The sequence below is a fragment of the Oncorhynchus clarkii genome, chromosome 10 (genome assembly GCF_045791955.1).
Source record: "Oncorhynchus clarkii lewisi isolate Uvic-CL-2024 chromosome 10, UVic_Ocla_1.0, whole genome shotgun sequence".
Classification (NCBI taxonomy): Eukaryota; Metazoa; Chordata; class Actinopteri; order Salmoniformes; family Salmonidae; genus Oncorhynchus; species Oncorhynchus clarkii.
This window is the reverse complement of record NC_092156.1, coordinates 20,071,505-20,089,070: the sequence shown is the minus strand read 5'-3', so window position 1 is coordinate 20,089,070 and position 17,566 is coordinate 20,071,505. Positions and strand designations below refer to the sequence as shown.

General features: G+C 43.3%; 1 protein-coding gene across 1 annotated transcript in view; it reads left to right on the top strand.

Annotated features, from left to right (window-relative positions):
* Positions 1–17,566, top strand: part of LOC139418119 (F-BAR and double SH3 domains protein 2-like) — a 52,531-nt gene that overhangs the window by 16,625 nt on the left and 18,340 nt on the right. The window contains exons 4-10 of the mRNA XM_071167324.1: positions 5,587–5,663; positions 5,878–6,022; positions 12,662–12,795; positions 13,065–13,119; positions 13,279–13,407; positions 13,638–13,760; positions 14,662–14,757. Of these exons, the coding sequence (XP_071023425.1) occupies positions 5,587–5,663; positions 5,878–6,022; positions 12,662–12,795; positions 13,065–13,119; positions 13,279–13,407; positions 13,638–13,760; positions 14,662–14,757 (759 nt within the window). The remainder of the gene's footprint in view (positions 1–5,586; positions 5,664–5,877; positions 6,023–12,661; positions 12,796–13,064; positions 13,120–13,278; positions 13,408–13,637; positions 13,761–14,661; positions 14,758–17,566) is intronic.

Below are 17,566 nucleotides of genomic sequence, written 5' to 3'. Positions count from 1 at the left end.
GGATTGAATTTAGCCTGGTCCCAGATTGGTTTGTGCTTTATAGCCAATTACTATAGTTATTTGGCATGCCAATGACCATCGAAGTTGGCAAGACGGCACAAACCAATTTGGGACCAGGCTAGATTGAATTGAACTCACCTCCCTGCATGCACTCTAGCAGTCAGTCAGTCAGTGTTTGAGATGGACAGTTAGCAACTGCAGACTGACTGATCTATAAATCATAATGAATAGTCATTTTGGATGCCAGATAGTAGTTGATCTCAAACACGCTTGGTCGGTTGGTAGGCTGGTAGGCCTTCAGGATGTTAGAATGCAGGCTAGCTAGCACCTACTATGTTTAGGTCAGACATTTGCCCAAGTTGCCATTTCGATCACCTGTCTCTCTGTTCACCTAAGAATGTGGTCCATATAGCAGTGTGTGCGCGTCTGCATGACTTTACACCCTCGCATACCAAAGGCCCCACTGGGGGGGAAAAGCCTGAAATATTTCAGTTGGTCTTTGTGTTTACTCTGCAATGCTATTCCAGTTCCTCAAAGCTAAACCTCACTGCCGGCAAGCGGTATTTCCAAGGGATGCTACTGTGGTTTAAAATAAGTGAATTACATTACAAAATAAAAATGAGCCCAACTCAGCATAAATGTGCTGCAGGCCTGCAGCAGCCACCACTTAACTATACCCATGCTCTAGGTGAGTGAGTCCATGGCTGCATCTGAAATGTCATCCTTTTCTTTTGACCAGGGCCCGTAGGGTCATGAGGTGCAGCCCTTAAGTTAACCTGTCCAATCATTTCTAATCAGTGATTACTTCAAAGAAGGAAGTCCCCAGACCTCTTGTTCTTTCACATCCAACGTTCTAAAATGTAGACATACTGGAACTTTGACCTGTGGTTTTCTAGGGTTGTGTTCATTATGGCACACCATAACAAAACGTTTTGCAACAGAAAGCGAAATTGAGTTTCTTATTGGAAACTTTCAGCTGAAGAACACACACATCAAGGTACTTTTCACAGGTGCTGGAGTTATAGGCAAACTCATGGAAAACAGAAAGGAAAATGCTGCACACTGCTGCTCATGCTCCCAGGTGATTTGTATTTATAATGTTTAGACCCTTTGGTCTTCATCGGGCATCCATATCCCAGGAGGGTGTGGAAGGTCCTATATATAGAGTCAGTACTCAGCAAAACGTAACATAGGTTCACAATATTAAACATTCAATGTATCAGAATATATGATCACACACGAGGAATGTGTACAGTTGATGTCGGAAGTTTACATACACTTAGGTTGAAGTCATTGAAACAATTTTTTTTAACCACTCCACAAATTTCTTGTTAACAAACTATAGTTTTGGCAAGTCGGTTAGGACATCTACTTTGTGCATGACACAAGTAATCTTTCCAACAATTGTTTACAGACAGATTATTTCACTTGTAAATCACCGTATCACAATTCCAGTGGGTCAGAAGTTTACATACACTAAGTTGACTGTGCCTTTAAACAGCTTGGAAAAATACAGAAAACGAGGTCATGCTTTAGAATCTTCTGATAGGCTAATTGACATCATTTGAGTCAATAGGAGGTGTACCTGTGGATGTATTTCAAGGCCTACCTTCAAACGCAGTGCCTCTTTGCTTGACATCATGGGAAAATCAAAAGACCTCAGAAAAATAAATTGTTGTCCTCCACAAGTCTGCTTCGTCCTAGGGAGCAATTTCCAAATGCCTGACGGTACCACGTTCATCTGTACAAACAGTACACGAGTATAAACACCATGGGACCATGAAGCCATCATACCGCTCAGGAAGGAGACGTGTTCTGTCTCCTAGAGATGAACGCACTTTGGTGTGAAAAGTGCAAATCAATCCCAGAACAACAGCAAAGGACATTGTGAAGATGCTAGAGAGAACAGGTAGAAAAGTATCTATATGCACAGTACAACGAGTCGACATAACCTGAAAGGCCGCTCAGCAAGGAAAAAGCCACTGCTCCAAAACCGCCATAAAAAAGCCAGACTACGGTTTGCAACTGCACATGGGGAAGATTGTACTTTTTGGAGAAATGTCCTCTTGTCTGATGAAACAAAAATAGAACTGTTTGACCATAATGACCATTTCCTGTTTGGAGGAAAAAGGGGGAGGCTTGCAAGTCAAAGAACACCATTCCAACCGTGAAGCACGGGGGTGGCAGCAGCATGTTGTGGGGGTGCTTTGCTGCAGGAGGGACTGGTGCACTTCGCAAAATAGATGGCATCATGAGGGAGTAAAATTATGTGGATATATGGAAGCAACATCTCAAGACATCAGTCAGGAAGTTAAAAGCTTGGTCGCAAATAGGTCTTCGAAATGGACAATGACCCCAACCACAGTGGGGCAAAAAAGTATTTAGTCAGCCACCAATTGTGCAAGTTCAAAATATGAGAGGCCTGTAATTTTCATCATAGCTACACTTCAACTATGACAGACAAAATGAGGAAAGAAATCCAGAAAATCACATTGTAGGATTTAAAAAAAATGTATTTGCAAATTATGGTGGAAAATAAGTATTTGGTCACCTACAAACAAGCAAGATTTCTGGCTCTCACAGACCTGTAACTTCTTCTTTAAGAGGCTCCTCTGTCCTCCACTCGTTACCTGTATTAATGGCACCTGTTTGAACTTGTTATCAGTATAAAAGACACCTGTCCACAACCTCAAACAGTCACACTCCAAACTCCACTATGGCCAAGACCAAAGAGCTGTCAAAGGACACCAGAAGCAAAATTGTAGACCTGCACCAGGCTGGGAAGACTGAATCTGCAATAGGTAAGCAGCTTGGTTTGAAGAAATCAACTGTGGGAGCAATTATTAGGAAATGGAAGACATACAAGACCACTGATAATCTCCCTCTATCTGGGGCTCCACGCAAGATCTCACCCTGTGTGGTCAAAATGGTCACAAGAACGGTGAGCAAAAATCCCAGAACCACACGGGGGGACCTAGTGAATGACCTGCAGAGAGCTGGGAACAAAATAACAAAGCCTACCATCAATAACACACTGTGCCGCCAGGGACTCAAATCCTGCAGTGCCAGACGTGTCCCCCTGCTTAAGCCAGTACATGTCCCGGCCCGTCTGAAGTTTGCTAGAGAGCATTTGGATGATCCAGAAGAAGATTGGTAGAATGTCATATGGTCAGATGAAACCAAAATATAACTTTTTGGTAAAAACTCAACTCGTCGTGTTTGGAGGACAAAGAATGCTGAGTTGCATGCAAAGAACACCATACCTACTGTGAAGCATGGGGGTGGAAACATTATGCTTTGGGGCTGTTTTTCTGCAAGGGGACCAGGACGACTGATCCGTGTAAAGGAAAGAATGAATGGGGCCATGTATCGTGAGATTTTGAGTGAAAACCTCCTTCCATCAGCAAGGGCATTGAAGATGAAACGTGGCTGGGTCTTTCAGCAGGACAATGATCCCAAACACACCGCCCGGGCAACGAAGGAGTGGCTTCGTAAGAAGCATTTCAAGGTCCTGGAGTGGCCTAGCCAGTCTCCAGATCTCAACCTCATAGAAAATCTTTGGAGGGAGTTGAAAGTCTGTGTTGCCCAGCGACAGCCCCGGAACCTGAAGGATCTGGAGAAGGTCTGTATGGAGGATTGGGCCAAAATCCCTGCTGCAGTGTGTGCAAACCTGGTCAAGAACTACAGGAAACGTATGATCTCTGTAATTGCAAACAAAGGTTTCTGTACCAAATATTAAGTTCTGCTTTTCTGATGTATCAAATACTTATGTCATGCAATAAAATGCAAATTAATTACTTAAAAATCATACGTGATTTTCTGGATTTTGGTTTTAGATTCCGTCTCTCACAGTTGAAGTGTACCTATGATAAATATTACAGACCTCTACATGCTTTGTAAGTAGGAAACACTGCCGATTTTGCAGGTTATCAAATACTTGTTCTCCCCACTGTACCTTTTGACTATTGGATGTTCTTATAGGCACTTTAGTATTGCCAGTGTAACAGTATAGCTTCCGTCCCTCTCCTCGCCCCTACCTGGGCTCGAACCAGGAACACATCGACAACAGCCACCCTCGAAGCATCGTTATCCATCGCTCCACAAAAGCCGCAGCCCTTGCAGAGCAAGGGGAATAATTACTCCAAGTCTCAGAGAGAGTGACATTTGAAACGCTATTAGCGCGCACCCCACTAGCTAGCCATTTCACATCGGTTACACCAGCCATTAGGCTGATAGGCTTGAAGTCATAAAGAGCGCTGTGCTTTTGAAGAGCTGCTGGCAAAACGCACGAAAGTGCTGTTTGAATGAATGCTTACGAGCCTGCTGCTGCCTACCATCGCTCAGTCAGACTGCTCTATCAAATCATAGACTTAATTATAACATAACACACAGAAATACGAGTCTTTGGTCATTAATATGGTCGAATCCTGAAACTATCATCTCGAAAACAAAACGTTTATTATTTCAGTGAAATACGGAACCGTTCAGTATTTTATCTAACGGGTGGCATCCCTAAGTCTAAATATTCTTGTTACATTGCACAACCTTCAATGTTATGTCATAATTATATAAATTCTGGCAAATTAGTTCGCAAAGAGCCAGGCTACCCAAACTGTTGCATATACCCTGTCTCAGCGTGCAATGAACGCAAGAGAAGTGACACGATTTCACCTGGTTAATATTGCCTGCTAACCTGGATTTCTTTTAGCTAATTATGCAGGTTTTGAAAATATATACTTGTGTATTGATTTTAAGAAGGGCGTTGGTGTTTATGGTTAGGTACAGTCGTCCAACGATTGTGCTTCTTTCGCAAATGCGCTTTTGTTAAATCATCCTTCAGCATTGCATCGATTTAAATGCAACGCAGGACACGCTAAATAAACTAGTAATATCATCAACCATGTGTAGTTATAACTAGTGATTATGATTGATTGACTGTTTTATAAGATAAGTTTAATGCTAGCTAGCAACTTACCTTGGCTTCGACTGCATTCGCGTAACAGGCAGGCTCCTTGTGGAGTGCAACGAGAGGTCAGGTGGTTAGAGCATTGGTCTAGTTAACTGTAAGGTTGCAAGATTGGATCCCCTGAGCTGACGAGGTGAAAATCTGTCGTTCTGCCCCTGTACAAGGCAGTTAACTCACCGTTCCTAGGCCGTCATTGAAAATAAGAATGTGTTCTTAACTGACTTGCCTAGTTTAGATTAGGCATGGAATTCCAAGAGTTCTTCCTGGGTCCCTGTATAGATTCATCCAAATATCTCAGAATTAGGAGAATAATGGAGAGAAAGGGGTTAAGGTCTAGATTCAGCACCACCAGTTTATCAAACGTTCCTAGATATACGGTGCCTTCGGAAAGTATTCAGACCACTTGACCCTTTTACACATTTTGTTACGTTACAGCCTTATTCTAAAATTTCGTAAATAATTTTTTCCTCATCAATCAACACACAATACCCCTTCCGTTTCGTGCCTATTGAACATGACCCAGACCAAGGTAATCATGGAAATCCTTGGAAGCAGCAGTATCGGAAGGTAGAAAGTGGGTCAGGAGTTCAAGGGTTAAAGGTCTCCTTCCTCCCCCGTAGGCTCTACAGAAGCTGTCCAATCAGTACCTGAAGAGGGAATGGCCAGTCAGCCTACCAGAGGAGCCCACAGACCACAGGTAAGACCTCTCGTCACCGTGGCATCGTCAGAATTCGTATTGTCTCACACTCTCCCTCAGGTGAAATGGACAGATGTTAGTGTTATTTTTCCATAATAATGCTTACCAGTGTGTATACAATTATGCCCAATTGTAACCATATTAACAACACAGAACATAAAATGTATTTGTCTCCGTAACAGTTGAATGTTTGTGTGTGTGCATGTCGTCATAGGAACATGTATACGGTTTGGAAAGCCTACTTGGAGGGCACGGTGCAGGTGACCCAGTCCAGGATCACGGCCTGTGAGAACTACAGGAACCAGGTGTCGGACCCAGCCAAGACTGCCAGGCTGCAGAAGGAGCATCAGCTCAGGAAGGTATGGAGGCCAAACCACCACAACATGGCTTAGCTTTGCATAGTTTGCAGACTCTCTCCTGCTCTCTCATGTCTTACATTGGATGTATGTCTCCATTTATACAGCTGGTGAGTTGAAACCACTGAAACAATTCAGGATGTGTTTTTTTTCTGCCTCAAGGGGAAGTATGCTGTTCTTTGGATACCAACCAGTGTATTTACAGCGCCTTCAGAAAGTATTCACCCCCTGGACTTTTGCCACATTTTGTTATGTTACAGCCTGAATTAAACATTTATTCAATTTAGAGTTTTTGGTCACTGGCCTACACACAGTACTTCATAATGTCAGTGGAATTATGTTTACATATTAATTAAATTAAAAGCTGAAATATCTTGAGTCAATAAGTATTCAACCCCTTTGTTATGGCAAGCCTAAATAAATGCAGGAGTAGAAATGTGCTTAACAATTCACATAATAAGTTGCATGGACTCTGTGTGCAATAATAATGTTTAACATTATTTTTGAATGACTACCTCGTCTCTATACCACACACAAACAATTTATCTGTAAGTCGAGAAGTGAAAAGTCGGAGTGAATTTCAAACACAGATTCAACCACAAAGATCAGCGACCAGGTTTTCCAATGCCTCGCCAAGAAGGGCAGCTATTGGTAGCTGGGTAAAAAAAAATATATGTTTATATATCCCTTTGAGTATTGTGAAGTTATTAATCACACTTTGGATGGTGTATCAATACACCCAGTCACTACAAAGGTAACGCAGTTGCCAGAGAGGAACAAAACCATTTCATAAGTTAGATGGCTGTGATGGGAGAGAACTGAAGATGGATCAACAACATTGTAGTTACTCCACAATACTAACCAAATTGAGAGTGAAAATAAGTAAGTCTACAGAAATATAAATATTCCAAAATATGCATCTTGTTTACAACACAGCACTAAAGTAATACTGCAAGAAATGTGTCAACGCAATTAACACTTTGTATTTAGGCCAAAAAGTTATGTTGGGGCAAATACAATACAACACACTACTGAGCACCACGCTCCATATTTTCAAGCATAGTGGTGGCTGCATCATGTTATGGAAGGGGGAGTTTTTCAGGATAAAAAATAAACTCAATGGAGCTAAGGACATGAAAAATCCTGGAGGAAACCTTGCTTTAGACTGCTTTCCACCAGACACTGGTAGATTATTTCACCTATCAGCAGGACAATAAGCTAATACACAAGGCCAAATCTACACTAGAGTTATTTACCAAGAAGACCGTTAATGTTCCTGATTGGCTGGGTTAAAGTGTATTCGGAAAGTGTTCAGACCCCTTGACTTTTTCTACATTTTGTTGTGTTACAGCCTTATTTAAAAAAAATCCCTCATCAATTTACCCACAATACCCCATAATAAAAAATGGAAATATCACATTTACCAAAGTATTCAGATCCTTTACTCTGTAATTTGTTGAAGCACCTTTGGCAGCGATTGCAGCCTCGAGTCCTCTTGGGTATGACGTTACAAGCTTGTCACAACTGTATTTGTAGTCTATTACAGCCTACAAAGTGAAGCACTGCCGAGAGCTGCCCAGTGACACGAGCCTACCAGATGAGCTAAATAACGTCTGCTCGCTTTGAGACAAGTAACATTGAACATGCACGAGAGCATCAGCTGTTCCGGCTGATTGTGTGATCACGCTCTCCGCAGCCGATGTGAGTAAGACCTTTAAATAGGTCAACATTCACAAGGCCGTAGGGCCAGACGGATTACCAGGACGTGTACCCTGAGCATGCGCTGATCAACTGGCAAGTGTCTTCACTGACATTTTCAACCTCTGTCTGAATCTGTAATACCACCATGTTACAAGCAGACCACCATAGTCCCTATGCCCAAAACACTAAGTTAACCTGCCTAAATGACTACCGACCCGTAGCACTCATGTCTGTAGCCATGAAGTGCTTTGAAAGGCTGGTCATGGCTCACATCAACACCATTATTCCAGAAACCATAGACCCAGTTCAATTTGCATAGCGCCCTATAGCGTGTTCTCATTGGACAGGTTCAGGTAGTATCCTCCCCCATTTTAATCCATTCAGAGACATTTTCGCCTTACTGAATACGCCCCTGCTTCCCTATCAGCTAGTTGGCCACACTGCTGCCCTACCAAGTTGGTCAGGCTTTGACCAACACTTGGTCTCTAGTTACCTCTGTCCAGTCTCCACATTCCACTGGCTACCATCAACAAGCACCCTTTGTTCACCCTGACTAACCTAATAAGAATATTATGTTAGCTCTTAGGACATCATAGAATGGGTTACCAATAGACAGGCATGCATTTCCAGGCATGATAATTGTATTGGCAATGCATCTGAATATAGCCAAGTATTAGGAATGTGTATCATTCCCTTTCAAGACGATTCAATACATGGGCTTTGATATGATACAGGAACGATACATTTTAGTTTGTAACGATTCAGTGCAATTCGGTTTGATTAGAGAACGAATTGATTTGATGCATTAACATTTGTTACATAAATACATACATTTTCCATTCTAAATGAAAATCTGCTGCTGATGGAGCTCAGGAGCTGGACCTCTGAGCTGGATCTGTCTGAGATTACTTCTGTGTGTGTAAATGATACGTGTGTGTGTTTTAGGGATTCATATTTTACAGAGCATCTACCAAGTTTCAGTACTGAAAATAATATTTATCCTGAGAGTCCCAGGAAATACTGTAAAAATGCCCATTTTAAAGTGCCCATTTTAAAGCGTTTAAAACCAAGATAAGGTCACAATGCCAGGGTTCTCCCAAAATAGGAGGGGTGTTGTTCCACATTGCCAGCTTGAATGCTCCACTATGTAAAGACTTTGCAGCAAGTGAAACTGATATTTAGTAATGATAGAGTAACTTTGATGACCAATGACGTTGTGAATTGTGAAACAGGCAGTTCTTAAATTCTGAGCTTTATCATGTTGCTTAATTCATTCAGCAGGTTTCAGCAGTAGGCCTAGACTATCTTTCCACAGAATGCGCTGAGGCAGAGAGTGTAACCCTGAAATATAGCATTGTGTAATCATACCAACTTAATCAAATAGAAGTCAAATGACCAAAGTTGCTAAGCTTGCTAGCTAACCTCCAACAAATGACAGAATTTCTCCAATTTGGCTAAATCGAATAGATTTTACAGATAGCAGATCAGCTAATGAATAATGGGGAGATGAAGACAGGAAATTGTTTAAATATCAAGGTATCTTAACGGGGACCAGCTCTGTAAAAAAAAAAAAAAAAAATATTACATGATTATTATTACATTTATTTATTTATATATATATATTACTGTCAGACTGTTTCTTGATCACATTCTCTACCGAAGCTGTCATATGAGCAGCGATATGAGACGGCACAGAGAAGCGGGGGAAATGTTAGAGCTGTATTTTGACAGGCATAGATAGGAGAGACGTGCTTTGATAATGCAACCAATGGATTACAAAATAAAGTTGGTAATTTTCATGCGAGTCAGGATTTTGGGTTTCAGTGGAAAATAGCCTATAGGTTCTATATATGTGAGTCCATAGAGAAATAACACACTTGATTTAAGGCTACTGCATGGTAAATGTTTCTGATCAGTGATAGATGAGTAAACGAAGCCAGAGATCAATTAACCAAATATACAGAAAGATTTCGTGAAACAAAATCACGTTGATTATCAGACAAGTCACAGGCTTTTTGTCGGGAGTAGGCCAGGCTGAAGAGCAAAATCAACTTGTATAACATGCTAGAAATGTTTTATAATCAGCTAATATATCAGCAAACTAGAATAAAGATGATAATTAGTACGCACCTTAATTTAGCTAACATTTCACTAGCCTAATTACCAAATATCAAACAGAGATTCAGTGAAAACAATCTGACATTAATTGATTAATCAAGACGAGTGCACCACTTTTGTGTCAAGGTAGCGCCATGGCGTTGTTCCCATCAAAACAATGCTGAAATAATAATCTTGGTGACCACACACGTCTATCACTTTGAATTATTAGAACTGTTGCATATTACTTTTTTCATCATTCAATTGATCATATCTAAAGTGCGTTTTCCTCTCTGCGCTTTTTCTAGGCCCAATGGCCGTCTCCTCACTCCGCTTCCGCCACATTGTTCTCAAAACCAGTTCAATATAGTCGACTGTTTTACTGCTGGCTCATTTCATTTCTGTGATGTCAGACCTGGGCTCGGGCTTCAGCTCACCGGGCTTGGGTCGGACCGGGATCAAATTTTCAGTTCTGATGAGAACTCTTAAACTGCATTCGTGTCTCATGTGCAGTCCGGCAGTGTCAATTATGCGTGTGCTTTGAATTTACGGTGTCTTTGAAGTAAATACGGTATCCTAAAGGCATCCACGAGACAACAAGTTGGTTTTTTTTGCACATTATCCAATCTGCTGCTGCTCATGTGGTGTATTTTGTGGAATTGCAGCAGTGCGACATTGGGGAAAATGTTGTAATATCCAGGGTCTAGTCATTCAAAAGAATATAGGAAATGTTAAGTGTTCCTGGTATCCCGTTACCGGTGTTACTCCCGTGTGTGTGTGGGGGGATTACTTTTATTCTGGTAAAGCACCATTTTCCACAACGCATAGATAACAATAACCTAGCAAATTAGAGGTTGTCACTCAAATAATAAGGCCTAATATTGCTCAAGATATTTTAGCATTTGAATAATGAAGATGCTGCTTACCTTCCATGAATCATTACATCTCTACCAAGTATATCTCACAATTAATAACTGTACGTCACCACTTGTGTGTCCAGTGTATTGATCAGCTCACATATATATTTACTTTACATGACCAAAAGTATGTGGACACATGCTCATCGAACATCTCAATCCAAAATCATGGGCATTAATATGGAGTTGGTCCCCCCCTTTGCTGCTATAACAGCCTCCTCACTTCTGGAAAGGTTTTCCACTAGATGTTGGAACATTGCTGCAGGGATTTGCTTCCATTCAGCCACAAGCATTAGTGAGGTTGAGCACTGATGTTGGGCAATTAGGCCTGGCTCACAGTCGGCGTTCCAATTCATCCCAAAGGTGTTCGATGGGGTTGAGGTCAGGGCTCTGTGCAGGCCAGTCAAATCAAATCAAATTTATTTATATAGCCCTTCGTACATCAGCTGATATCTCAAAGTGCTGTACAGAAACCCAGCCTAAAACCCCAAACAGCAAGCAATGCAGGTGTAGAAGCAAGGTGGCTAGGAAAAACTCCCTAGAAAGGCCAAAACCTAGGAAGAAACCTAGAGAGGAACCAGGCTATGTGGGGTGGCCAGTCCTCTTCTGGCTGTGCCAGGTGGAGATAACAGAACATGGCCAAGATGTTCAAATGTTCATAAATGACCAGCATGGTCGAATAATAATAAGGCAGAACAGATGAAACTGGAGCAGCAGCACGGCCAGGTGGACTGGGGACAGCAAGGATTCCAGTCAAGTTTTTCCTCACCAGTCTCGACAAACAATTTCTCTATGGACTTGGTTTGTGCACAGGGGGATTCCCCAACTGTTTCCTCGGAGTTGGAAGCACAGAATCGTCTAGAATGTAGTGTTAACATTTCCCTTCACTGGAACTAAAGGACCTAGCCCGAGCCATGAAAAACAGCCATGAAAAACATTATTCCTCATCCACCAAACTTTACAGTTGGCACTATGCATTCGGGCAGGTAGCGTTCTCCTGGCATCCGCCAAACCCAGATTCGTCCATCGAACTGCCAGATGGTGAAGCCGGGATTCATCACTACAGAGAACGCATTTCCACGGAGTCCAATGGCTGTGCGCTTTACACCACTCCAGCTGACGCTTGGCATTGCGCATGGTGATCTTAGGGCTTGTGTGTGGCTTCTCGGCCAAGGAAACCCATTTCATGAAGCTCACAATGAACAGTTCTTGTGCTGACGTTGCTTCCAGAGGCAGTTTGGAACTCGGTAGTGAGTGTTGCAACCGAGGACGGAAGATTTTTACGCGCTTCAGCCCTTAGCGGTCTCGTTCTGTGAGCTAGTGTGCCTACCACTTTGCGACTGAGCCGTTGTTGCTCCTATACGTTTCCACTTCACAATAGCAGCACTTACAGGGAAAAAATAATAAAGGAAAATATAGTTTATTTTAATAATGTGGCATCCTATGATGGTGCCACGTTGAAAGTCACTGAGTTCTTCAGTACTGCCAATGTTTGTCTTGGCTGTGTGCTGGATTTTATACACCTGTCAGCAATGGATGTGGCTGAAATAGACGAATCCACTAATTGGAAGGGGTGTCCACTTTAAAAAAATATATATTTGTTTTTTTAACCTTTATTTAACTGGGCAAGTCAGTTAAGAACAAAGTCTTATTTTCAATGACGGCCTAGGAACAGTGGGTTAACTGCCTTGTTCAGGGGCAGAACAGCTCGGGGATTTGATCTTGCAACCTTTTGGTTACAAGTCCAACGCTCTAACCATTAGGCTACCTGCCGCCCCACATACTTTAGTGTGTGTGTATATATAAATTGTATATATAAATTGTGTGTATATATAAATTTCACCACATGAGATGTTCTGTACCATATATTGATGACTGTTTGTTTAGTGTATATACACATACTGATAACCTCTGGTTGTTGTTTTAGTGTATTGACCAGCTGACGCTGGTGCAGGCAGAGCTGCAGGACTCTGTGAAGGAGCTGGCCAAGACCAGGAAGAAGTACCAGGAGACTGAGACCATGGCCCAGGCTGTCAGAGACAAGGCTGAGCAGGATGCCAAGTATGTACAGTACATGCAGATATACACACTGTCTGTCCAATCCCAAATCCCCCCTACAGCCTTGTGGAGATCTGAGAGGATCAGATGGGTAAGAAATCTGGGTACAATTCCACCAAGTCTATCGGAGGGAAAGGGGAGCTATTACCGTAATGCTACCTGTCCAATACTCCGATGTACAGGAGTGAAAATGTAAGACTTTTGGTTGGAACCACTGGTCTTGTGTGAATCGGTTCATATACATGATCCTTCTCTCCTTCTGTTCTGTCCAGGTCCAAACTGAGTCTGTTCCAGTCCAGGTCCAGTCTGCAGCGGGCCAGTGTAAAGGTGAGAGCATTACATTAATACATTGTATGTATGGCCAATTGGCCGTGCCCACAAACTCAGCTGCATAGGGGCCCAAAATAAATTATGTTGTAGCATCAACCTATCAAACTAAAGATTACCTGGAATGCCCCCATGAGTGTTTTATTTTTTTTTCACCAGCTAAAAGCCAAAAGGAGTGAGTGTAACTCCAAAGCCAACCACGCCAGGAACGACTATCTGCTCACGCTAGCAGCGGCTAATGCTCACCAGCAGCGTTACTACGACACGGACCTGATCAACTGCATCAAGGTGAGGTGTCAGCACACACATGTACGGGCATTCCAGGTCATCTTTTTGTTTGCAGTCATGCTGCATATCTCAGACGATTGCTATGTCATAGTTTGCATGACTGCAGAAACAGACAACTTGGAACACCACCACTAATGTGCGAGTGAGAGAGATGCTGGCTTATTGCTGCATTACTGGTCAATTACAAGTTAAGTTCCTAACTTATTACCTTGTTGCCCTGTGCTCCTCAGGTTCTGGATGGGGGCATCTATGAGCAGGTGAAGGACTACCTGGTCTCTCTGAGCCAGACGGAGTTGGAGGCCTACCAGGCTGTCCACGACACCTTCAATGTCGTCCTGGAGAGCTCCAACGGGGTGAGTGCATGGAAACTAGCCCACAAATGAGCTTTAATTGAACTAGCCTGCTACCAGATCTGTTTGTGCCGTCTTGCAGACTCCTAATGTCCTAATGAGGAAAATGAGCAGAAATTGGAGGAACAGCGCTGGTTCAGTCAGTGGCCTTGCTTGAGACCTGAAAACTCACATTCCCCTGAGCTTATGCCTAGGCTTTAGCTCAGATGGCTAACAGTCTTGTAGGGTGTAGAAGACCTGAGTTTGAAACCTAGTTGGTCATATTCACATTGATACCATGGTTTAGGTCCTCATTTTTCCATCAAAGATTTAGAGATTACCATTTACCTATCTCAATACTCTATTGTCTTACTAACTATTCAGTTACCCCTCAGCCATTGGCCTCTCTTAGTCCTGATCTCTTGGTCTTCTTGTGTTTCTGGAACCTGACCTTGGTTTGCAGTTCATTTCCTATCAGCCCAGCGTGACCGTATATTTGTGGCGAAACAGCGACCTCCGGGTGCTCTGTTTAACAGTGGTCATATTTCGACCCGTTGACCCATATGGTTCTTTTTCACTGTGACACCCCACAGCAGCCTGTGTGTGTGTGCATAGTTTGGAACCTCTCTCAGGTAATCTTCCTGTGAACCTTGAGGTGACCGTGAACGCTCCCCCATGACTTTGGGTTATACTGTGCTCTGCCCTGACCGTCAGTGGTCCTTCCATGGCCATGACTTAAGTAAGATCAGTGTGGTTGCCCTTCAATGACATAATAAACACTCAAAGGATTTAGTAAATCCTCTTCTGCCATAATGATATTTTATCTATTCAAATCCCTTCATGCCTCTGTCAGATTATTAGATGCCTCTATTGTGGTCTTATGAGGTTACCTAAACAAGTGTGTACGTGTCTGTGTTCTCTCCAGGTGACGCAGGACTTCCAACAGCAGCAGTTTGTACAGCACAACCCAGTGTTCCACAGCGCCCCAGCCATCCTCTTCCAACCCAGCGACACTGACAAGGTGGGGAGTAGTGCTATGCTAACGCTACTGTTCTCATGGTACGTGGTGGCTAGTGCTACACTACACACTAGCTATGCTATAGCTTCCCGCTCATAGAACCACTGATCATTCCTCACCGCCAGGTGAGCTAAATTGCTCTACTGTACAGGCTTCTGTGTCTGTGTAACACAAATGAATAGGAAAGCTCACTTTTCAGCTTGAATTGCCTCCACCTGCGCCATCGAATTGCTAGCTTTTTGGTGATAAAGCTGGCTAAGGCATTGCGAAACTGAGGGCGACTAGATCAATCTCAGTAGTGAACTTGTGAGGGAGGAAACAATGCTATTAAACGACACTGACGTCTATTGCATGTTGTGCATGTGTGTTGGTGAGTGTTTGTTGCACGCAGCTTTGTGTGTATTTATGGTTTGTGGGTAGTGCGTCTGTGTATATGGTGTGCCTGTGTGCCCCAGGGGCCCCGTGCCTTAGGAACCTGTTTTCAGCTGACCCAGTCTGTCCGTCTGCCCGCCAGTGCACTCGTCCACACCCTCCTCCATCCGCACCCCTCCTCCCATCCCATCCGCCCCTCCGCTACACTGGACAAATTGTTAGAAACCTCCAAGGCCCTCGTTGTTGTTTTCGTTGGAAGTCAAACAAGCGGTGGCCTGTTCCTAAAGAAAACATTTAGTGATGCAGTTTCCCCCTCAAACCTCCCCTTCCCTGTGCGAGACGACGGAGGGATCCGGAAAAGAACTGCACTGAAAGAGGAGCCGGAGGGGAGTGGGGGCGTTTTGCAGGCAGGCAGGACCATGGACGGCCTAGGCATCTGTGAAAAGGGGGCATTGTAAGGGGGCCTGGTCAGTGTACTCACTCCAACCCCCTGCCTTCCTCATCCCTCCTCCACTCTTCTACACCTGGCTGCCCCAGCCTCTAACATGAACTAGGTGTGGCTCTCCTCTCATTCACTGATTTATGGGCCTTGGGTAGTCCACATTGTTTCTCACACACACACACACACACACATACACACACACAAACGCAGAAAACTCGGCGCTCCACCTGTGGTGCTATTTTTCCATCTTCAACCTGTAGTTGGAAAAAACATATTTTTTAGCTGAGTGCACATTCAGTTAATCTGCCATTTGGACTGTGTCAATTCTTGTGCCAATGGTCAGCTCTGCACATGAAGAATGCCAGGGATCATCAGTCATGGGGGTTGACCTATACACCTCCTGAGTAGGTGAGACCAAACCTCCTGGTCCTGTTGTGTGTCCATCATCCCAACCAGCCAGGGCTCTGTTCATTAGTGTGCGATGGAAAACATTTTAAATATTTTTTTATCCGCAAACAAGAATGAGTGCTTCTTATTAGCCAAGTCTAGGGTTGTCCCTCCCCATTTCAGGACGTTTTCTTCCATTTGGTGGATAATGAGCAAATAGCGTTACAGAAGGTTCTGATAGAAATGTACTAGAACATAGTCGGGCAAAAAAGTATTTAGTCAGCCACCAATTGTACAAGTTCTCCCACATAAAAAGATGAGAGGCCTGTAATTTTCATCATAGGTACACTTCAACTATGACAGACAAAATGAGGAAAAAAATTGCAGAACATCACATTGTAGGATGTTTAATGAATTTATTTGCAAATTATGGTGGAAAATAAGTATTTGGTCACCTACAAACAAGCAATATTTCTGGCTCTCACAGACCTGTAACTTCTTCTTTAAGAGGCTCCTCTGTCCTCCACTCGTTACCTGTATTAATGGCACCTGTTTGAACTTGTTATCAGTATAAAAGACACCTGTCCACAACCTCAAACAGTCACACTCCAAACTCCACTATGGCCAAGACCAAAGAGCTGTCAAAGGACACCAGAAACAAAATTGTAGACCTGCACCAGGCTGGGAAGACTGAATCTGCAATAGGTAAGCAGCTTGGTTTGAAGAAATCAACTGTGGGAGCAATTATTAGGAAATTGAAGACAAACAAAACCACTGATAATCTCCCTCGATCTGGGGATCCACGAAGATCTCACCCCGTGGGGTCAAAATGATCACAAGAACGGTGAGCAAAAATCCCAGAACCACACGGGGGGACCTAGTGAATGACCTGCAGAGAGCTGGGACCAAAGTAACAAAGCCTACCATCAGTAACACACTACGCCGCCAGGGACTCAAATCCTGCAGTGCCAGACGTGTCCCCCTGCTTAAGCCAGTACATGTCCAGGCCCGTCTGAAGTTTGCTAGAGAGCATTTGGATGATCCAGAAGAAAATTGGGAGAATGTCATATGGTCAGATGAAACCAAAATATAACTTTTTGGTAAAAACTCAACTCGTTGTGTTTGGAGGACAAAGAATGCTGAGTTGCATCCAAAGAACAGCATACCTACATACCTACCTACTACATACCTACATGGGGGTGGAAACATCATGTTTTGGGGCTGTTTTTCTGCAAAGGGACCAGGACGACTGATCAGTGTAAAGGAAAGAATGAATGGGGCCATGTATCGTGAGATTTTGAGTGAAAACCTCCTTCCATCAGCAAGGGCATTGAAGATGAAACGTGGCTGGGTCTTTCAGCAGGACAATGATCCCAAACACACCGCCCGGGCAACGAAGGAGTTGCTTCGCAAGAAGCATTTCAAGGTCCTGGAGTGGCCTAGCCAGTCTCCAGATCTCAACCCCATAGGAAATCTTTGGAGGGAGTTGAAAGTCTGTGTTGCCCAGCAACAGCCCCAAAACATCACTGCTCTAGAGGAGATCTGCATGGAGGAATGGTCCAAAATACCAGCAACAGTGTGTGAAAACCTTGTGAAGACTTACAGCAAACG